Source organism: Pteropus alecto, unplaced genomic scaffold (genome assembly GCF_000325575.1).
Source record: "Pteropus alecto unplaced genomic scaffold, ASM32557v1 scaffold106, whole genome shotgun sequence".
In the NCBI taxonomy this organism is placed as follows: domain Eukaryota; kingdom Metazoa; phylum Chordata; class Mammalia; order Chiroptera; family Pteropodidae; genus Pteropus; species Pteropus alecto.
The window spans coordinates 10,565,832-10,588,464 of record NW_006442103.1 but is presented as its reverse complement, the minus strand read 5'-3'; the positions used below and the strand labels follow the sequence as shown (position 1 = coordinate 10,588,464).

Genomic DNA, 22,633 nt, shown 5'->3' with positions numbered 1-22,633 from the left:
CATTGTGAAGCTTGGGTAGGATAAAATAAACGCTATAAAGTGCTTACAGAGCAAGTTCTCAGTTACTTTTAACTGCTACCGTTGCTTACCATGGAGCTATCATACTAAGCAACATCTCCAGGGCTGGAGTGCCATTCGCTTAGACTATAGTGTGAATAGTGACTCCTAGAGTTGTACAGTGTACAGGCTGCACAACAAACAATACAAGAGAAGTGAGAACAACAATGTCTTCCTGAGACCTCCTCCACCTCGAATTATTAAAAAAAGACACCATTGTCTCCCTCGTGCCCACACAATCTCCCTTTTCCCAGAAAAAAAAGACCAACATTCATTCATACACATCTAATGCTCCAGGTCACAGAGGAACCCACCCACCTAACCTGCAGCACAGAACCCAGATACCTCCTGGAGAGGGGAAGCCCCTGCCTGACGCCCCTTTTCCCATCAGCTCTCAGACCTGACAGGATCCGGAACCACGACGTCATCTACATGGCACGGGACAATTTCCAAAGTGCCTTCACACCCGTTCTCCTTTTACTACCGCTTTCCCAAGGCCCGGATCACGGCTTGGACCCAGCACAGGGCTTTACAGTCAGCCAGACCCAGGTCCAAAGACAGACCCAGATGACTCCCATCTTCAATTAGCTGAGGAGGCTGGGGCAAGCAGTTGTGCCTGTTTTATTAGCCTCGGTTTTCTCATCTGAAAAGTGAGAATAATAAGAGTCTTCCTCCCAGAATGTGAGGCTCAAGCGTAGAGCCATCAGTCATGCCTGGCACGTAGTAGCATTTAATCCTGACAAAATGCCTCGACCTAGTCAGGACAGAGGTTTTCTTGGTGGGGGTCAGAGAAAACTGAGGCCCAAAGGTGAAACTACTTGCTCGAAGTAACGGAGCTGGCTAGCTGGGGCACAGGAGTTACCAGAATACAGCGTGTCTGGTGCTAGGCCATGGCGACCCCCTAGAACCATCTCCTGACTCAGCGGGCTTATAATGCAGGAGGCAGAATCACCTTCTGGGGGCAAGGTGTGCTGAAGGGGCAAGTCAGAATGTTCGGACAGGTAAAAATGGTTTAAAATGGTGACAGTCGAGCATGGGAGATTCAGACGACCAGAGAATTGGGGCCGGTCTTCATTACGAAAACAATACAGGCCCACGTGTCCTTACCCAGCCTCCCTGGGACCAGACTGGTTTTGGAAATCAGGCTTATGTTTCTAATTTTATTGTAGAAAGGTAACATGGTGCATATGTCACATAATTACATAACACCCCCAGCAGGGTTGGGGACAAACCCGTAACCACACACATTTGTATTTCCGCCACAGAATATAAATATTCGCACCATGTAAATCAATAAAGACTATAAATAGCCTCACATCTGTTTGGGTCATTTTGCCGCAAAATGAGTACCGGGAAAAAGAAAAAAAGACACTTTTGTTTTTCAGGGCTATTTGGATTTGGGCATTACGGATAAGGAAACAGGAGCCTCATAGAAATTCGAAGATTATTTTTTAAAAAAAGAACAAAATACAGCAGTCTCCCCCTTATCCAAGGTCTCGCTTTCCATGATTTCGGTTACTTAAGGTCGACCAAAGTCTGAAAATGTTAAATAGAAAATTCCAGAAATAAACCATTCCTAAGTTCTAAATTATGCGCCATTCTGAGTAGCATGATGACATCTCACGCCATCCCGCTCCGGCCCACCTGGGATATAGATCATCCCTTTGTCCAGCGTTTCTGTGCTGAATATGTTCCCCGCCCGTTAGGCACTTAGGAGCCACCTCGGTTATTAGATCGACTGTCGTGGTATCTCAGTGTTTGTGTTATTTTACTGAATAATGTCCCCAGAGTGCAAGACTGATGACCCTGGCAATCTGGACATGCCAAAGAGCCATAAAGTGCTTCCCTTAAGTGAAGAAGTGTGTGTGTGTGTATAGGAAAAACTTAGTACACATAGAGTTTGGTACGATCTGCGGTTTCAGGCATTTACTGGGAGTCTCAGAACGTTTTACTTGTGGATAAGGGGGACTGCTGTAACCACAGTCCCACTGGTAAAGGGCTTGTGTGCCTCCCCTCTTCTGGGTGTTTGTTTTTTGTTTGTTTGTTTAATCTTCCCAGAAGTTCCCGGAAATGAATGGAGGGATTACTTATGCTTGGAAGGCGTGCTGGCATTCACTGATGCTCACGGATGTCAATCATGATAGTTCTACCAATCTGGAACCCGGGCACTTCCGTTGGGCTAGACACTTGGACCTTGCGGAAGGACTCAGGGTAGTTTGATGAGCTCCAAAGCAGCAAAAGATTTTATGAGAGAGGGCAGGTTGAGAGGGACATAGTTCTGGTTATGTGATTTGCACGTTGAAACATCTTTGTTGGTTCCCCACTGCCTGCTAGAAAATCTTTTCCCATTCTATGTTCTGAATGCTCTAACTGCAGTGAACTTACTACTCTCCAAAGGCACACGCTCTCCTTCCTCTGGCCTTTGCCCAGGCTAGTCCCTCTGCCTGGAATTTCCTTCCTGCTACTCACTTTCTGGTGAACTTCTATTTGTATCTCAAAACCCAGCACAAGTATCACCACCTCTTTGAAGCTCCTCCTGACTGCCTCTGGCTGAGCTAGTTGTGGTCCTGGGCCCTCATGGCTCTTGTCGATACCCGAATTACAGGTGTATGTGTCTCTCTCCCCTTCGACACTTTGTGCTTCTCAGAGATGGAGCCCACCTGCTGTTTGTCTTTGCATGAGCAGTGCCTGGCACATGAAAAAAAAGAGTCGGGGTCAAGGGACAGACAGAGAAAGGCAAAGGCTGACCTGCGTCTTCAAAATGAGTTGAGTCAAGCACCTTCAGGACTGAATGTCCACTGTTTCCTGAACTTAAAGGGGGCTCTTTCAGGATTTCTGGGGTGATGGTGCATGATTTCAACAAGGTCCTCTTGATCAGAGTGTCAACACAGAATGAACCCATGGCCAGATCTTAGGAAGCTCAGTGTTCTTTCTGGACACCAAGATGTGACCACAAGAGGAGAGGTAAGAAGACAGGCTTATACCCACCTTGGGGTGCATTCCCCGCCCCCACAGAAATGGCTTCCTGTCACTTCCCTGGCACACTGGCTGAGTCACTTCCTCACGCAGGGAACAAGGTGTTTCATGGCATTTGACTCAGCGGCACGAAGATGCTTTTTGAATCAGCAAACAGCTGCTGAGCGCCCAGCCCGAGCCGGGGCATGGCGGGACCACACCCCTATTCCTTAGCACTGCCGGGTACCTGCCCGTGCCAGAGCCAGCCGGGACTATGAGACACCAGATGGCACTGGAGCACCCAGCTCCCATCGCCTAAGAGCAATGTCACCTTCACGAGGGACGAAAATAATAACAGCTCTACACAGCAAGAGCAGTCCCACGTGCCCCCCTGACAATGCTCAAGGGAGCTACCATGGTTCACCCCATCTCGCAGCTGAGGAAACTGAGGCCCCAAGAAGCCACGGTCTTGCCCTCTGACTGCTGAGCAGTGTGCTGGGGTCTGGACCCGATCACCCAGCTCCAGCGTCTTCCCACCCTCTGCTGACGAGGCCGGGCTGCCCTCGTCATCCTGCTCAGGAACTGTACTCAAACTGTGGGGATCAGGTGGTTCCCCCACTAACCTCCGTATCTGGGCCTTTAGGACCTGCAGGGACCTCACTTCTCTAGGGTTAATGCACAACCTTGACCCTGTGGCCAGTCTGGCTCTCTAGGGTCCGCCTGCTTGTCTAGGCACCAGAGGTGGCAAAGTGAGAGGCAGATGCCCGAAGCTACAGCACAGCTCAGACGACCCCAGACGACCAGTATGGCTTTCATCATGACTGCTCACAGGTGATGCGGTTATGTCGTTTGAAACTCAAAAGGCACAGTTAGGTCTCCTTTTCCTCACCTCTGCATCCTAGACACCCAATTCCCTTCCCGAGATGTAACCCTGACGTCAGTTTTTTGCATACCCTCTAGTGCTACGTAATGCATATATCAACAATACACACACACACACACACAATCTGTACACACCTTGTATGTCTCTGTGTGTGTCCCTCCCCTTTTCTCCCCTTCTGTCCACACCAGAGATGTCCATGGAGCCCTCCACCCTCCTCAGGCCACCGCCCAAGCCCACAGCCCACAGTTCAGCATATTGAACTGAGAACCCACAGAGTTTCAAGGCTCCTGGAGAACTGTCCCCTCTGCCCACTCACAGTCTTGTCCCCATGATCTGCCTAAGGGACCAGCAGCCCTGGCCCTTCAGTCCGAGGCCCCGTTGACTTCTGCTGCTACAAAACGTCCACGACTCCCGGGTCGTCCTTTTCGTCTGAATAATCATCCTGGGGTGGCTGGGCCTGTCCCCTCCTCTCACTCAAGCCTCAGTCCCTCCCACCGGCCCCCGGAACTCAGTCTCACACCAGCAAAGCCCCCATGTCCACGCTCTTCTCTGGAAGTTCTCTCTCCTTCTGGCTCTGACTCCGGGCTTCTCCGGCCTGGCTGAATATTAGAATCACCTGGCGAGCTTGGCGGACTCTGGATACCACCGGGACATCACATCTAGCGATCGAACTAATTTGCTTGATTCTGATTAGTCAGGGGCGGGCCCGAGCACTGGCATTTCGCCCTCGTTGCTACGGTCCCAGGTGAGCCTGCTCTGCAGAGGCGGCTGAGCAAAGCCTGGCTTCCCCAGAGCCCGGGGCTTCTCCTACCGCCCTCTCAGGTTGCTCTGGAGAAGGCTGTTTTCTCACACACCCTTGGGACACTTGGGTCTGGCGGTGGACAGGGTGCTGCCTGTTTCTCCAGGCCGCTCCCCCTCATTCCACCGTGCACTGTCTCTCTTTCCAATACAAGTGCTGCCATCACTCTGGGTAATTTCAGTATCTACCTCAGTGTCCCTTTCAACAAACAGTCTGCCTCCTGGGCTCTTCACCTCCTCCGTTCCGCTGATCCTGTCCTTCGCCCGACTCCTATGGTGGTGCCATGGCCTTTGTCATACTACCTGTGCTCTGACTCTAACCTCAGCATGAAGGATCCTGGACACCAAAGCACCCCGTCTTCCAGCTCACTCCCTGTAGTACCTTGACTCTCAAAATTCTTCAACCCCCCAGGGACCTACCTCCATTTCACTGCACCTCACCCCGTTTGTATCCCGACTTCCCTTCCTAATCATCTTAGTCAATGGTCCATCATTTTGGTCACTCCCCTGCTTACATTCTTGACTCCCCTGCCATCTCTCCATTGTCACCGCTCGATAAGCTCCTTGCCCTGGTGATATCCAACCCTACACCTACGGTGGCTTGCCCTCAAGCAGCTAACCACAGCTGGAGAAATCACATAACGCACACCTGGGGCCTCTGGACAGGTGGGACCTTGGACAAGTTATTTAATCTCTCTGTGCTTCAGTTCCCCCCATGCGCGAAACGGTGGTATTAGCGATTCCTAGGTCTAGGGTCTACACCTAGGTGCGAGTTTAAATGAGTTAATCTACATAAGGTGTGTGTGACAGTGCCTGGCACATAGGAAGCACCATCCATTGTTAAACATGGTTGTTTTAAGTACCACGTTGGCCAACTTCACCGCACACTCCTGACCCCTGACCTCCAGCGTGCCCTGCCTGCGGCACGCATTCCCTGCCCCTCACTCAGTTATTTCACACTCACTCCTCTTTAGGCCTCCGACCCCTTCTCCATCATTCTCAATCACAGCTGGTGACATTGCTTCTTACTTCACAGAGAAAAATGACACAATCAGAAGAGAATTCCTGCAAGGAGAAGCTTCTAACCACAGCTCCTCAGATGCCAATATCTGTGCCCAAAGGCAGGCCTGTCCCTCCCCTTCCCTTGGGGACAGTGACTGCTCCTCGCTAAGATCAACTCCTCCACTTGGGCACCGGATTCCATTTCGCCTGCTTATTCAAAGACTTTGGTTCCGTCCTCTATGATAGTATCGATTGCCCCTTCTTAAGTGAATTTTTTAAGTGTACAATTCAGTGGATTTTCGTATATCGCAGAGCTGTGCAGCTGTGATATTGTGATTTCTAAGATATTTGCTCCTCATCCACAGTTCCTTGCTCAGGGGTCTTAAAACCCTTGGAATTTCCTAAGTGTTGAGAGTGATAATGGTGTCTTTTGTTATGTGAACGAGATGAGTTTTGGAAGCACATAAGGATAGGGGCTGGTTGTAAGGAAAACCAACAACTGATGAGAGGGGTTGGAACTTTTGGTCCCAGCCCCGTGACTTCTGGAGAGGAGCTACAGTAGCCAATGATGTAATCAGTCATGGCTCTGTAAAGAAGCCTCCTTAAAAACCCAAAAGGACAGGTCAGAGAGCTTCCAGGTTGGTGGTCGGGTAGATAGGCCGGGACAGTGGCGTGCCTGGAGGGCATGGGATTCTGCGCCCTTTCCCCATACCTGTCCTACGCATCTCTTCCATCCGGTTGCTCCTGAGTTATATCCATTTATAATAAATTGGTGATTTAGTAAGACGTCTCCCTGAGAGCCTTTCTAGTAAATTAATCGAACTCAAGGAGGGGTTTGCTGGAACCAGTTGGTCAGAAGCAAGGGTAACAACCTGAATTTGTGTCTGGCATCTGGGGGGAGACGGGCATTCTTGTAGCGCTAAACCTTGTGGAATTTGATGCTATCTCCGGGTAGACAGTGTAAGGATTGAGTCGAATGGAGTTGAATTCTTGGATGCCCAGCCGGTGTTCCGAGAACTGCTTGCTGGAAATGTGGGGAGCCCGCCCCACACACTGGAAATTGAATCTCGGAACACGATTTAGCAGTCATTACCACCATCGATCTTAGAACATTTAGCAGCCATTACCGCAATCAATTTTAGAACATCATCATCACCCCGAAAAGAAAGCCCGTATCCATTAACAGTCACTACCCATTTCCCTCCCAACTTCCCCACAAACCTAGCCCTGAACGACCACTAACCTGTTTTCTATCTCTACAGATTTGCCTATTCTGGACATTTCATGTAAATGGGATCATACAATATGTGGTGTTTTGTGACTGGTTTCTTTCACTTAGCTTAATGTTTTCAGGGTTCACCCATGTTGTAGTGTGTATCAGTATGTCATTCCTTTTTATGGCCGGATAATAATTCCGTTGTATGGATAGACTACCCTTTATTTTTCCGTTCATCTGCTGATGGACTTTTGAGTTGCTTCTACTTTCTGGCTATTGAGAAGAACACTGCTATGAACATTTGTGTACAAGTTTCGTGTGGACATATGTTTTCAGTTCTCTTGGATATGTGCCCAGGAGTGGAATTGCTGGGTCATATGCTAGCTCTGTCTAACCTTTTGAGGAACTGCCAGATTGCTTTTCCAAAGCAGCTGCATCATTTTACATTCCCACCAGCAGTGTATGATGGATTATTTTTATCGTCATATAAAATTCTGAAATAACACCTTTGATCCCATGGTCCTGTCCAGTTAACACCCCATTTCTCATTTCTCTGCTCCCCTTTGCAGCAAAACTTCTGAAAATAAGTGTTGTCTATTACTTGTCCTTAATTTCTTACCTCCCATTTTCCCTTGAACCTATTACTATTAGACTTTGTCCCCAGCGCTCCACCAAAGTCATCAGTGACCCCTCTGTTGCTAAGTTCATTGGCCATTTCTCAGTCCTCACTTCTTGGCAGTTTTGGACATGGCTGACCATTCCTTCCTTCTTAAAGTATTTTCTTCTCTTTGCGTCTGGGATGAACATTTCCCTCCACCCTCCTCCTCCTCCTTCTCCCTTTACTGGCTATCTCTTCCCTAATCTCTAAACACCAGGACCCCAGTGCTCGGTGCTCAGATCTCTTCTCTGTCTACATCCATTTTCCAGGCGGCTGTAACCAGTACACAACTTTAAATTCTCTGCCTGCCAAATTTATACTTTCACCCAACCTCCAGACTCATCCAACTACCTACTCAACATCTCCACCTGGATACTCAGACATTCAGACCTGCCATGCCCCAAACGGTACTCTTGGGGTCCCCCACCAAACCTGCTCCTCCTACTGTCTTCCTCCATCTCCATAAATGTCAACTCCATCCTCCCAGTTGCTCAGGCAACAAGCCTTGGAGTCACCCTTGACCCCATTCTTTCTCTCACACCTCATATCCAATCCAAGAACAAATCCCGTTGGCTTTCCTTCCTCAATAAATCCTCCATATGACCACTTCTCATCACCCCCATTACCATTACCTGGGCTCCAGCTGCAGTCACCTCTCATCTAGAATGGATACTAGCATCTGCATGGAGCCTTCTAGTGAGTCTCCTTGTTTATTCTTTGGACCCTCAGATTCTCTATGGCAGCCAGAGTGATCCTTCAAAGATGGAGTTAGATCATCTACTCAGAACTCTCCAATAGCTCCCATTTCACCCGGAGTAGACACCGAAGTCCTCACCTGGCCTGCGAAATCTTCACGATCTGGCTTCCCACTACCCCACTGCCCTCATAACCTACCTCTCTCCCATGCCATTCCAGCCACACAAGCCTCTTTGAATGCGCCAGACATGTCCAATCTCAAGGCCTTTTGGTTATCGCTCCCTCTGGAATGGACTACGCTACCTCCAAATATCCCCATGACCCGCTCCCTCACCTCCCCTGGTCTTCACTCTAATGTCACTTTCTCAGAAAGGCCTCCCTCGAGCATGCGTTCCAAAGCAACCCCTCTTCCCTGCGCCCCTAATCCTTCCTTCTCTGCTTTACTCCTCTCCTTAGCAACACCATCCGACAACTCCTTTATTACACTGTCTCCCGCCACTAAAATGCAAGCTCCGTGAGGACCTGGAAGTTTGTTCTCTCTGTTCACTGCTGGATCCCAGGACCTACGACCGTGCCCAGAACATAGCAGACATTCAATGAACCACTGTCGAATAATGGAATAAATGCATCATGGTCATTTGGGTTGTTTTCAGTCTTTTGCTACTAACACAAAATGCTGTAATGACCAATATTGTGCATAGATCATGTTGCTTGAGGGTGAGTAGTACATCCATAGGACAAATACCAGAAGTGGAATAATTGGGCTAAAGGACATGAACACTTGTAATTTTGTTCACTATTCCAACATAATCTACCCTAATCCATTACTTTCAATTGAGAAAATAATGTCGTTAATTGTGTGGTACCCCACACTGACTTAGTCTTTAACTGAATAGAAAGAAAGTAATCAGGAGAGAAGTGGCCTAAGGAATTCAAGTTTATCGGCCATTAACATGAGTTACTGTCCCATCAAAGATGCTAGTGGGTCATCATGGTATCCTGGCCACATTGCATTTGTCACACTCAGTAACTGCTTAAAGGCATGGACTGGAAGTCCAGGTCCTACGGCTTGGACTATTTCTGATGCTGAAAGACTTTACAGAAGAGAGAATTTTCGGGGTCATTCAGCAAATCCATGGAAGCTTATGCTTCTTTCAAATGGATTCTGAGCTGCCCCAGCCAAACATCTTCCTGGGCTCTGCCACGGCTGCCAAGTGGCATGACGCCTGTCATCTACTCTGTGGTCGCTATGAACGGAGCAGTGCACAGCCTGGGCAGCTGTGTGCAACAGCCCTGGCACTCTGCAGCAACATTCTACGGCAGGAACGTGAACTGGTTCCCAGGTTCCTCCTGTCTCAGCATCCTGGGTCGGAACGGCCGCAGTTCTGCCGTGGATGGACTGTCGGACAAATGTTTCTGGGAGTGGGTCTCTTTTTGCAGATGACTTGGAGGGTATTTTACAGCGGAACCTCACCCCAGCCATCGTTGCTGGCCTTACCTACCTCAAACAAACAGTGGCTCAGGCTGTGAAAAGGATTCTTGATGGAGGAGTTTAGCCTCTGAGGCCCTTCCCTGCTCAACGCATCCCTCCAGCGTCAAGGGCAGGACCTGCCCCATAGAACTGTTCCAGTGGGCAAGGTCTCAAGATGGGCCCCACAGGCTCTATCCAGACTAAAAGTCACAAGAGCTAGGTGGGTCAGGGGCCATACCTGCTGGTTCTTGGTGACCTGGCTCCTCTAGCACCTTCTGGATTTATTTAAGCTTCAACTCATGAAACTCTGGCCTCTGCAAATGCTAGAGTGGAATCACACTATTTCCTGAACATCCAGGAAAAGGTTTTGGAAAGGAGCGCCCCCTGTTGCCCAAAATGAGCATCAGCCATTTACATCCATCTGGCAAAAATTGAAGCCTAGCAAATGTGAAGCCACTGGGACTCTCATACGAAACTGGTGGGAGTGTTAATAGGCGCAACCACCGCATTAGAGAGCAATTTGGCCAACATCTAGTAAAACTGAAGATGGACATGTTCTTTGGGACAGCAATTCCACTCCTAAACATATACACCTGTGCTCATAAAGATCTGTGTAATAATGTCTATTGTAGCATCATTAGCCATGCTGAAAACTGGAAACAAACGATCATCAACTACAGGATGAATAAATCGATTTCAGTTTAGTGCCACAGTGGACTACTATACAGCAATGAAAAATGGATGCACCGGAGCTACATATATCATTATAGATAAATCTCAAAAAAACAGTGTTGAGCGAAAATAAAAGCAAGTCACCAAAGGTTACATATAATATGACGCCATTCATGTAAAGTTTAAAAGTGGGCACAAATGCTATATGTTGCTTATGGACACGTATGCTACAAATTTTTTAAAATGATATTAGATAAATCCCCAATTCGGGAACATGAGTATCTTTGGAGAAGAAGGGAATAAGATCAGGGTGACTGCACAGGCACTTCTATGGCATCCATAATACTTTATTTCTTAAGAATGTTTATTATATCATTATATATGTGTCTTTATATTCCTGAGATATTTCATAATTAAAAAGATGTTTTAAAGAGTGTCTGAATCAAAAGGTGAGCAGTGTTGTGGGTGCAGGGGCCAGCAGCTAATCTCACGAATTGGTTTTACTTGTTCTCAGAGTTACACACAGGGCTTTCTTAACACCTGCATGGGGCCCATCTGGAGACCTGTGTGAATCTCCACATTTATGGACATCTCCAGGGTATATAAATTCCTCAGTAAAGTATAACTAAAAGACTCACGTGAACACATTAGACTGATCGTGAGTCTAGAGATACAGTTGAAGTAATTCATAAAAACAGTTGGCTCTCTTCTCATGGCCATCCCCACCCCCACCGCACGCCCCGCCCCCGCCTGCCAACCCAAAGAAATCAGGTTTGCATTTTTTTCTTCTTTGTCAGATACCGTGTGTTCACAACCCTATGCCAGCCACATGGCTCGGGAGTCACACTCATGCCTCTGGAGATTCACTAAGTGCTTCATAAAGTGGACCTCCATGGTTGTTCCCATAGAAACCTCAGATGTTATTTCCCAGAATGCCAAGGGCCAGGTTATACGTCTGGTGAATACCTAGTGGTGTGTGTCCTGAGCATTGCCACCCCCGCCCCAAACACCAGAAGCTGTTCACAGTGGAAGAGCAGGGGAGTTGGGGGGAAATGGGGATTTCAAACTGCACTGGATCTGGATTTTTCTCCCTGTGTCATCTGTATGAATTTTCTGTGTAACTTCTAGTGTATGTTTGCATGTGTATGATATGACACTTCGAGTGCCCATGTTGAGGGCCTCAGACTGGCGGGGTTCTGACCCACGCCTGTGACTGGGATCTCACCAGGCCCCCCTGCTGGTCGCTGATTGGTCAATTGGCATTAGGAGGTGGACTTCGCAGGCTGCCCAGCAGGGTCGCTAATTACATCGCTTGGGGCACTTTGAAGGGCATCCCAACCTGCATCTGCAAATCTCTTACTCCTTAGTGGACTGACTCATGCCAGCTGTGTTCAGTGGTCTGAAGGGGAACAGAGAGGCAAGGCGACACGGTGGGCAGAGACCACTGTGCCTGCTGCAGCCCCATGAAACATGTCCTGTTAAAGGAGAGGAGATGCAGATGAATTGGCTGAGGGTAAAATCACTGTCCACCTGGTCTATTAAATAAAATAGTAACATTGTTCCCTGATTTGGGTACAAGCTGGGATTCCTGAGGGAGCTTCTTCTCTTAGGCATCTTCTTGGTTCCTGCTGTCACAGACCCACCCAATGAAAACCCCACCACTCCCTGTCCTCATGCCCCAGCCAAACCACCATGGACTAACCACCAATGACTAACCACCATTACCACCAGCATGCCCGGTACTTTTCCACACTCTTGCTCATGTGGTTCCTTTGACTGCAATGTCCTCTTGCCGCTCATTGAAATCCCATCTGCTCTCTAAAGCTCGATTCATGTATCACCCCTCCCAAACTGACGTAATGTACTTCTCCTTAAACCCCAAGGGCAGGGCCCATACCCCAACACCCGTGCATCCTTCCAGGGCTTGACACAATGCCCGACACACAGCAGATCCTCTGTGAGTGTTACACTGCATGAAGCTGATTGGGCCCATGGAGCTGTGGGCACCCCTACGCCCTTACCTTGGGAGTGAACATGTGCAGGATACCATCAACAGCCCCTCGAAGCAGCAGCCCCCGGACCAGGAAGCAGGCCAGCACCACATAGGGGAAGAGGGAGCTGAAATACATCACCTGCAGAGGACAGGGATCCACTGTGGCACAGAGCCCTTCATGCAGCTGGCGCCCCACCCCTGTTCACAGCTGGGGCACATGAGCCTCCTCTGATGGCTGCAGAGAGCAGAGCCCTGGGACCCCTGGGCACATGGCCAACCCCACCGTATGTCTGGCCTTGAGCCAAGACAGAAACAGGAGCACAGAAAAGCTGGAGTCAGCATGGCCGAGCCTGGGGCTGATTTTCTCCTTGCAAGGGCTGGTGGGGCTGGGTCTGAGGCCTCCCCACCCCCAAGAGCCGCCAAGGGGGCAAGGGGCCCTTTGCTCTCCCCTCCTCATTTTTTCATGTCTCGTGCCTGCTTTTCTGTCCCCGGCTCCAGTGGACCCCCTGAGGATCTCCCCTGTCCTTAGAGCGCCTTTGACGGAAGGCATCCGGGAGATTATAGACATGGCTCCCAAGCAAAAACATCAGAAGAAGGTCCTCTTATGATTATAAATACTGTGCTATTTTCTAGCATGTGTTTCTTACATATTTCCATATCCCCATGTGCCTGGCACAGAGCCTCATGCAAAGAAGATGCTCACATGATGTTTGCTGCAATGAAAGAAATCAGGAGGGCTGCTCAGGCAGGATGGTGCGAAGGTTAACAGCGTGCATGTCTGCAGCTGGACTGCCTGAGTTTCGATCCTGGCTCTACCACTTATCGACACATGACCTTGGGCCATTTACCTAGCCTCAGTGTGCCTCCATCTGCTCATCTATAAAAGGGGTATAAGAACTCTTAACTTCCAACGTTGTCATGGACCGAATGTGTTCATACACGTGGCAGTGCCTGATAAGTGCCACGATGTGTGAGCTACAGTTTTGGCCTTTAGAGAGGGAAGAGGTGTGGCTGAGACCATGCTACCTTTCCAAGGCTTAGCTTCCTCGCTCACCAAGTCTGGTAAAGAACCTGGAGCCTCAGACAGACAGCTAGGACTCTAGTTCCAGCTCTGGGAGCGACCGGCTGTGTGATCTCAGGCGAGATGCTTTCCCATCTCTGGGCCTCAGTTTTCTCATCTATAGAATGAGTGAATTGGGCTACAGGATCTCTAGCGTCCTTTCCAGCCCTGGCAGTCAGTCCATGAATACTGACATGTGACAAAGAAGGAAGGGCCCTTATTTGAAGGGGATTTGAACTATAAGGAGAAGGTGTGTGGGGCGCGGCTGGTCTGCACCTGCAGAAGCTGTAGGAGCCGCCCTCGGAGGCCCTTTCATTCACGGCACCCACCTGCGCACGGAGCCTGCTTGCTGTAGACACTGCAGGTTTTCACCAAAACTGCTGAGCAGGCTCTTCTAAGGCTTTTGCTTAGGATCCTGAAGGATTGGGATCTAGACAAATGTCCCTGAGTTAATACCCCTAGTTCCCACTTTAGTTTGCAGAGCAGGCATGAGTTATCTGAGCACAGAAGGCTAGGAGTCAAAGCCATGATTTTCCACAAGCCCATTCTTGGTGGGCTGTCCACCGGGAACAATACTGTAGCAATGGCATTCCCATCGCTTCCTCAGAGGGCCTGTGTGGTCACCTGAGCCATCCAGAGGCCGAGCCTCCCCACGGGATCCTGCATGAGATGACCCAGAATTCTCAGCCCCCTGCTCTCCATACCTTTCTCAGACAGTGTGATCTCAGTGCCCCTCCGGACTCACCTTCCCCGAGGACTGGATGCCCTTGACGACGGCCATGCCCACAATGGTCCAGGCCACAAGGAGGCACAGGGTCATCTTCCAATTGAGGCCCCCGCTCTCTGAGATGGAGTTGGAGATGTCCAAGGCCTCTCGGTACCAGAAGTAGGTAGTGGCTGAGCTCTTTTCACACTCTGCCTCCACCACTGCAACAGCAGCAAAGACCACGGGGCCTCAGTGGTGCGGCTGCGGGGCCACCTCCTCTCCTGAGGGGCAGCTGAGTGTGGGCAGCAGGGAGGGGCTGTGCCTGTTCTAGGTTAGTCAGGACCTGGTAGACCCTGAGGACTCTTGGGCTCCCAATGGGGCCTGAGAGGCTTCAGGACACAGTGATTGGGCTGAGTTCCCACTCATGTCACCCCTCGCCCCCGTCTATCCACGGAAGGCAGGAAGGGTTAGGCAGAACTGGCCTCTAGTTCCTTGAGAAGGTCCTGAGCTGGGAGGTGGAGACATGGGCTCCCATCCCTCCGTTAAGTCAGTGGTGTGACCATGGGAAAGTTGCTTCTAGGTCTCAGTTTGCCCATCTGTGAAGTAGGATAAATCATCCAGCCCCTTACAGATATGGCATGCCGATTAAGGCTGTTTCCAGGGAGGATGGTATTAGCGTAGCACAGGATAGTTGGTAACAAATAAAGAAAAGACACAATTTCCAGAGCTTTACCTATACCCACAAATTCATTCAATCCCCATAAGAACTCTGTGGGATAGGCTGGCAAGAGGTCATCAGAAGCGGGAATGAGGATCAGAGAGGATAGGTGTCTTATGCAAGGTGACACAGCAAGTTAATAAAATCCCAAATCTACACCTAAGCTTCTTAGGCTCATCTGACTCCTTGCTGGGACAGGGCTGACTGGGGTTCCCAGCTGGTCATATCCAGGGGGTCCCATACTTACCTGCCACTGTCCTATTCCTTCTGATAGGACATTCACTCCAGGGCAGTGGGTACTGGAAGGACTTGAAGAAGTAGAAGATGCTCCACCCGATGATCACATTATAATACAGCCCGACAAAGAGGCAGACCTAAGGTTGAAGATCCATGGGCAGGGGGGTCACGGAGGCTGCAGGTAAGTCCACCCCATACCTCATGCCCACCCAAGGCCCACGGCTGGGGTGGACTGCACACAGTCGCACGTGGCCTTGAAGGAGGAGGAGGAGGGATGGGAAGTGAGCAGCTGAGGCCCCCTCCTCATTCTCCATTCATCTGGTATTCAGAGAATCCACGGAATGTTTCAGATATTAAAGTTCTCTCCTTTAAGCAATAAACTGAAAATGTTAATCCTTTCCGGGTTTGAAATTCTTCTAAGATGCTTAAAGCACTTCCCTGTCATTTCCTGATGACTCAGGCTCACAATTCCGGAGCTGCCCCCAGGGGCAATGGCAACACGCACAGCTTTGGACTCTGTAGTCAACTGCCCCAGACTGCTCTGTTTTTCTGAGGTTTTCTGGATGCTCCTTATTGGTTTCCTGTGTCCACCCTTCTCTCAGGACACTACACTCCCTTTGGTACTGTCTGCAGCCGGCTTCTTGAAAGACATCAGTTCTCATTTTTCATCTCTAGAAAGAAGTCACTTCTCATTTCTTGGAAGCATAGTAACTGACCTTGGCAGAATTGTACTTAAAATAGGGGTGCATAGATTCTGGCTGAGGATCAAGGGGTTTCTTTGAGAACAATGCTTTCATGTGCAGGAATCTGCCGCATCCACTCTGGATGTGGACAAGCCCCTTCTATCTCCAGCGGCCTGGCTATATTATACATCAGGGACACTGATGGTCGGTGTGACAGCTGAGGGCCCTCCCTTCATCGATTTCACCTGAGCCCTGACATGCAGGCGCAGACACTCCTACAGCACACTTTACAGTGGATAGAGAGAAAAATAGACACCCACTTCCTCTACCTGGGTGTTTTCAGTGCAAGGGGGAGACCCCCCGCACCCTCACGGCCGGCCCCAGCACAGTGGGCTGTATTCGGCTGTGTCTGCTGTGCAGAGGCGATGCTGGCGTGAGAGGGGGCTGCACAGACCCTCCCCCATCTCTGCTTCAGGCAGGTTTAGACTGGCCCTGCTGCCAGGCCTGACAGAACCCTCAGTCCCTTCCAGAAGCAGATTCTAGTTTTTATTACAAGTGTAAGTGTGGGCGCCTGCAGGCTTTTCCCTTAAGGGAGGCTCAGTGTCCTCACTTAGAGCACTAAGCAAGGCCCCGTGGATGAGCCTGGAGCCCTCACAGAGCTCCCCATCCAGGCCAGTCAGGTCTCCCCATCATCCACTGTTCCAAAACCTCACCCCTCCTGGGTTGGCTCTTGTCTGAGTCCTTCTCCAACTCTGCTCATGAACAGCAAAATGGCAAGGAGATCCCAGGGCTGCCTCTTCTCATGCCACCCACTTGCCCAATTAAAATACCGCTTCACCAAAGAAAGAGGAAGCGCCTTCCTCACAGGGAGTGGATAGGCTGGTATGCAGAGAAAGCCACCTGCGGTGGTCCACGTGTCCCCAGAGAACTCCAGCCGAGATGTCCCAGGCACCCCCTTGTGAGTACGTCCCGGCCTTTGCAACTTACTAAAAATCCCAATATATCCTGCTTCAGGCTGTGGAGCCAACTTTCAGTTTAGGAAATATGTGGCCTTGAGACAGCAGCTGGAAGCAATTCTCACGTTGAGGGTCCCCCTCCCTGCCCTTGACCCACCCGAGAACTCTGGTCTATAATCCCTGTACCCAGGAACGGCCTCCCTCCCTCCCGGTGAGCGCCCGCTGCTGGCCCGCAACTCACTATACAGCTGGAGAAGCCGATGCCCCCCAGACGGGGACACACGTAGTGCCACACGCCGATGCTGCCGCGGCGGATCCTCTGGCCCACAGCCAGCTCCAGGAAGAAAAGTGGGATCCCAATGATGATCAGCAGCACCAGGTAGGGCACCAGGTAGGCACCTGGGGAGGAGAGAGAAATGTCAGCGGGTATCTGGAGCACGGTGCTAGGGTAAAGGAGGGCTGGCAGCCAGGTCCTACAGTCCCGTCTACATCTCTGATCATCTCGGACTGTCACCAGTCCCTGTCCTCCTCCGGGAATGTTCTGGCTCATGCGTGTGACCTACCACACACTGCCCACTCAGACCGGCCTTCCTCTCCTTGACTCCCCTGACCTGAAATGCTAAGGGAGGATCCAGATGTACATCAACACCTCCCACTCACAAGGCTGGACCGAGAGATAGACAGACAGACAGACAGGCAGGCAGACAGGCACTGTACTGCCTCTCGGGAATCCACATGTCAAGTCATAGGCAGACAGACACACTCACCTCGTGACATACTCTGGGGACACCTGTTCACAACCCCGCCCACCCACAGAGCAGCTGCCCAGATGGAGGGCCCCCTCACAGGCACAGACCCCAGGCACAGGCTTCTCCACGTCCGAGCCAGATGCTGACGCCACAGACTGGGCAGCTCCAGGGAAGCAGAGCTTGGAAGCTCTCCAGGGAGAGGGGGTCTGACCAGCATGGCCATTAATCTACAGCTAATTGGAAGGAACAGGGGAGAAATTAGCAGTTCAGGAAAGTGTAGCTAGGAGGATCATAAAGGATAGAATAGATCTCGCTAAAGATTTCAGATGATAAATTAACTCGCTGTCTCAGGCCTCACTGCAGACACAATCTCGTTTCCAAGTGACAGGGCGTTTAGCAGGAGAATTAAAACCATGTCTGGACACAGACGAGTGATCCCTGCCGAGAGCTGTGCCAACGACCTAGTCCTGTTAGTAATGCTGTTGGCACAGCCCTGCCTGTCCGCCAAATGGTGTCAAACTAGCCCCAGTCACCAGTGCCTTGATGGTCGCCCAGCACCCCTGGACCAAGCCCTGAAAGCTGGGAGGCTCCACAAGACCCCGAGCCACACTGCTCTGCCCCCCATAACATGACATCCCAGATGCTCCCCAACATGGGCCCAATCTGCCAACAAGCCCAGGGGATCTGCGTCTCCTGGGCACAAGACGTGGCACCTGGCAACAGTCAGCCGTTACCTACTCTGTACCAGGCATGGGCTGTGGGGGTGTCAGGGCAACAGAAGGCCCAGACGCTCTCTGGGGAGAGCTGGCAGGACCCACAGATTCATGTGAGCCATGTCGGCACGTGTGAACACACACACGTCACATACACACACATCATACAGAACCGAGGGAGGGGTTGGGGTCCAATAGAGCTAATTTGGAAAGCTTCCAGGGGAGGCGACCCACTGAGCCTTACACGATGGCATCTCGTTCACTAAACACACACGTGCACAGAGTCACACGAACACATAAACTCAACTCGTCACTAGCAAGTAGCCCCATCACGGTGCTGAAAGGAGGGAGGGCCTGAAGGTCTGCTGGTTCTGTCTTTTCACCTAGTCTGCCTCCCGGCCTTGAGCTCAGAGAAACAAAAGAGAGGTGGTCTGTGGGAGAGCAAAGGGACACGGCCACACTAGTTCTGTATTTCGCCTGTGTGTCCCTGGATGGGCGAGACATGCTGGGAGATGGGTTTCAGGATGTCAAAGACGCTGGTTGGCGTCTTCGGCAGATGCTTCTCTCCTCCAACCGAAGAACCGGGGAAAACCTGCAGGTAAGTGCTGTCCAAAGAGGGGTGCTGCAGCGAAGACCAGCCCCCCACTTCCCGCCACCTGCCACCGTCTCTCAGGCCCCAGGGCCACTGACTCGGAGCTGGTCTCTCTACCACTCTGAGGCCCAGCTAACTGCAGCGCTCGGGGGGCTGCGGGCCGGGCGAGCGGACCTTCTGGTTAATCGGAGGTACCTTTTCATATCGACCCTCTTTGAAATCGTTTAAAAATGTGCCATCTTCTACTTTAGAAAATATAATTTAGGGACACATCTGGATTTCTTTTGATGTTCCAGTGGCTTTCAGGAGCCTCAGGTCATCGGTCAAAACAGCTGGGAGCACTGCTCAGGGCATTAGGAAACTTAGCAGCCTGGGTGACCAACAGTCTGTGTCTCAGCCTACACTCTGGCTCTGTTTCTGGCCAACCCTGAGGTTTATTCCTGGGATTTAAAAGACCACTGTGGTCTCGACCTATTGAGATGCATATTGAATAAGGGTTGAGATCCAGACTCAGGTGGGCAGAAGGGGTTTGCTATCCGGGCAAGGTCCTCCAGAGGGATTCCAACTCGGGGGGGCGGGGGGCAGCACGCAGGTCCCTCCTACCTGGGAAGCAGGTAAGTGTGGTGATTGATGCTCGGGCCCTGGGGCCAGACTGTCCAGGTCTGAATCCTGACTTTATCACAGCTATGTGACCCCGAGCAAGTTGCCTAACCTCTCTTTGCCTCGGTTTTGCAGTCTCTAAAATGAGGATGATGACAACGCCTTCCTCATGTGGGTTTGTTGTGCAGATTCGATGGTCGAACCATAGGATCAGTGCTTTGGTTGTTCCAAGACGCTCAAATATCAGCAGTTTCATAAATCTCAGCCTAATATTTAGTAAGTGCTTAGAACAGTGCCTAGCACCTAGTAAGCATTTAATAATAATGGTCAACACATGCAATATATATATGCCTTACTGCTAAATTGTACACCTGAAACTTACTGGATTTCGTTAACCAATGTCACCATAAGAAAGAAAGAAAGAAAGAAAGAAAAGAAGGAAGGAAGGAAGGAAGGAAGGAAGGGAAATTTGAACAGAAACTGAATATATTATAATATGAAAGGAATTATTGTTAATTACTAACTTCTCCAAAAAGAAAGATAAAGAAAGGAAGAAGGGAAGAAGGGAGGAAGAAAGGAAGAAAGGAATGAAGGAAGGAAGGAAGGAAGGAACGAAGGAACGAAGGAAGGAAAGAAGGAAGGAAGGAAGGAAGGAAGAAAGGAACGAAGGAAGGAAGGAAGGAAGGAAGGAAGGAAAGGCCGACAGTTGCTCTTTACGATGTGTCTGTCACATGGCGTGAAGCATTCTACACATAAAGCTCTTTTCATCCTGCCAAGGATCCTACTATTCTTCTCATTTTACAGACGAGGAACAGAGAGATGAAGCAACTTGTACCCAGAGCTGACTGGCTGGGCTGGGACTTGAACCCAGGCCGTTCCAGGTTCTCGATAGCTCTTGGCGATTCTTAGGGCATCTTACTCTGCAAGCCTGACCTCCAACCTACAAAGGTTCTAATCCTGCCTTGGGAAGGGGTTCTTTTTCACCCCTCAGCCCAGCCCACTTGCAGGGCACCCCCCAGGCCGGCAGGCCTGCCTCTTACCGCCCCCGTTTTTCTGGCACAGGTAGGGGAACCGCCAGATGTTGCCGAGGCCCACGGAGAAGCCGATCTGGGCCAGGATGTACTGCAGCTTGCTGTTCCAGGCCGGCCGGTCTTCTGCATCCAGCTCCTCCTCCGCCGCCTCCTGCTTACCACCCGCCCCACCGGCCACGTTCAGGACACTCTGCTTGTAGTCCACAGGCTCCTCAAGGGCCAGCAGATCGGCCACCGACTCCGTGACATGCTCGCCACTGTGCTCACGCTGGGTCACCTTGCTGTTCTTTGGCATTGGTGCCACTGGGGCCTCACGGCCCTGCTCCCAGCACACAGAGAAGGTGGGACTCGGCTGTCGTCAGCTCCTTCTCATCCGGGACCTGTGAAGCCAAGTGAGCAGGAGAGGGTTAGCTGGCCACACCAGCGATGTGAGCTCAAGTAGACACATTCAAAGCAACTCCCTAGCACACACTCGGAGCTGGTCAGTGGCCTGGAATATTGAGCTGGGCTTCCTCCCCACGGGAGTGTCCACCGAGGAGCCCTAAGTCTGCAGACTCCCTTTCCTTAGAGGGATTAACCTAATGGGGTGGAAGAGGCCACACCAGACACCAAACCCAAATCAAGGCTCATCTACAACATTGCTCTTTTCCTAGCCAGATCTGAGAGCGTTCAAGACCACGTGGTCCCACAGCCTTCCCTCCTAGGATGGTGCAGGTTGTGCCCGGTCCAAGCCCTCTTGTGTTTGTTGAGCCCAGACCACCTGGTGGGACCCAGGAAGCCAGCATCTGCCTTCTCTAAAGTCTTTCTGTTCAAATGCAATTCAATGACCAGCAGCATCACAGGGGCTAGTTAGAAATGCAGAGTCTCAGGCCCGATCCAGACCTACTGAATCTTTTTCTGTATTTTTATAGGATCCCCAGGTGATTCAAAGAGATATTCACATTCAAAAAAAAAAAAAGCTAGCGATCTCACCATGGGGCCCCCGGACACCAGGCCCTGTGGCCCCTTTAGTGCTTACCAGGCTCTGCTAAGGATTCTGGCACCAGAACCCTGTGTTTGCTCGGTGCCAACAAATCCTGGGTCATCGCTCACCACTGATATTATCTGAGGGCCACCACAGCCAAGAGCCAGTTCTCTGTCCTTTAGAGACAGTTTTAGAGCAGATAATGTCTGCACGATGCAGGCGGGGCAACGCCCTCCCCCGTTCCTGCTATTCCTCGTCCATCTTTTATGCTTCCCCTTAAAGAAATAAAGCACCAAGGAAGTGAGTCCTTTGAAGGATCCCACTGTCCTGCTATATTTCAAAGCACCTCCTCATTAAGAAGAGGTCACAGAATTTAAAACTAAACACACATACAGCCCGGCCTGCAGTTGTCCTGCGTCTTTCTAGGGATATAAATTACCCAGTTCTACAATTCCTTAACTAAGGAAGGAGCTGCCTCTGGAAGCCAAGCTCCCATCTGTTCTCTCCTCGGATGCGCCACCTGAAGGGCATGGGCAAGGCACTGCACAGCAGAGGCGTGCGTGGCTGCCCTCCCTGCTGGGCTTGACCCAGACCTCCTGGCTGACTCCGGCACACCTGACCTTAGAGAGGGTCTGGGCAGCCGGATCCTGCTAGTGAATCTGGGAGGCCTGGCAGATGGGGACAGTTGTCCATGCTGGTCCGTGGGGTTAGCCAGCTTTCCCTAAGCCAGGCCTTGGACCCCATCAGTGGGTGGCACGTCCCTCTTTATTTTATCTAAGGGGGACAGTGAGTCTTTAGTGACTGTTCCATCTCAGCTACAGTCAGAGGTCTTGGGCTCTGGAGAAACTGGGCAAAGCCAGCCTGCCTAGAAGACCTCAGAATTCCATAGAAGAAACGCATCTCTCTGTTGGGACTACACTTAATAATGGGTCAGCTGAACATCCCATTGTGTCCTGGAGGTGCCCTGAGGTGGAACTGTGTGTTTGTGGACCCTTCGGCCCCCAGCCTCCGGGGTAGTTCCTGCCTTGCCCATGCAACACAAGCAAATGGTACCCTTAGGGGCTGCACAATGGGGAGGCCCGTGTTCTTGCCCGGGCTGTCGGAATGAGCCCCTTCCCTTTTCCCAGTCAGCAGGTCCCTGTCTCCAGAGCACTCAAATGGAAAAAGCCTAAGGTACATGTGAAGGCTGCTTGTCTAGCTACCCCGTCTCCCCTACAGCTTAT

At 50.8% G+C, this 22,633-nt stretch overlaps 1 protein-coding gene across 1 annotated transcript in view; it reads right to left on the bottom strand.

The window, feature by feature from the left end:
- SLC6A17 (solute carrier family 6 member 17) overlaps window positions 1-22,633 on the bottom strand; it is a 45,107-nt gene that overhangs the window by 9,736 nt on the left and 12,738 nt on the right. The window contains exons 2-6 of the mRNA XM_006919616.3: window positions 20,456-20,826; window positions 17,003-17,160; window positions 15,133-15,259; window positions 14,207-14,388; window positions 12,430-12,540 (exon numbers count right to left, since the gene is read on the bottom strand). Coding sequence (XP_006919678.1) covers window positions 12,430-12,540; window positions 14,207-14,388; window positions 15,133-15,259; window positions 17,003-17,160; window positions 20,456-20,741 — 864 coding nt within the window. The 5' untranslated portion in view covers window positions 20,742-20,826. The remainder of the gene's footprint in view (window positions 1-12,429; window positions 12,541-14,206; window positions 14,389-15,132; window positions 15,260-17,002; window positions 17,161-20,455; window positions 20,827-22,633) is intronic.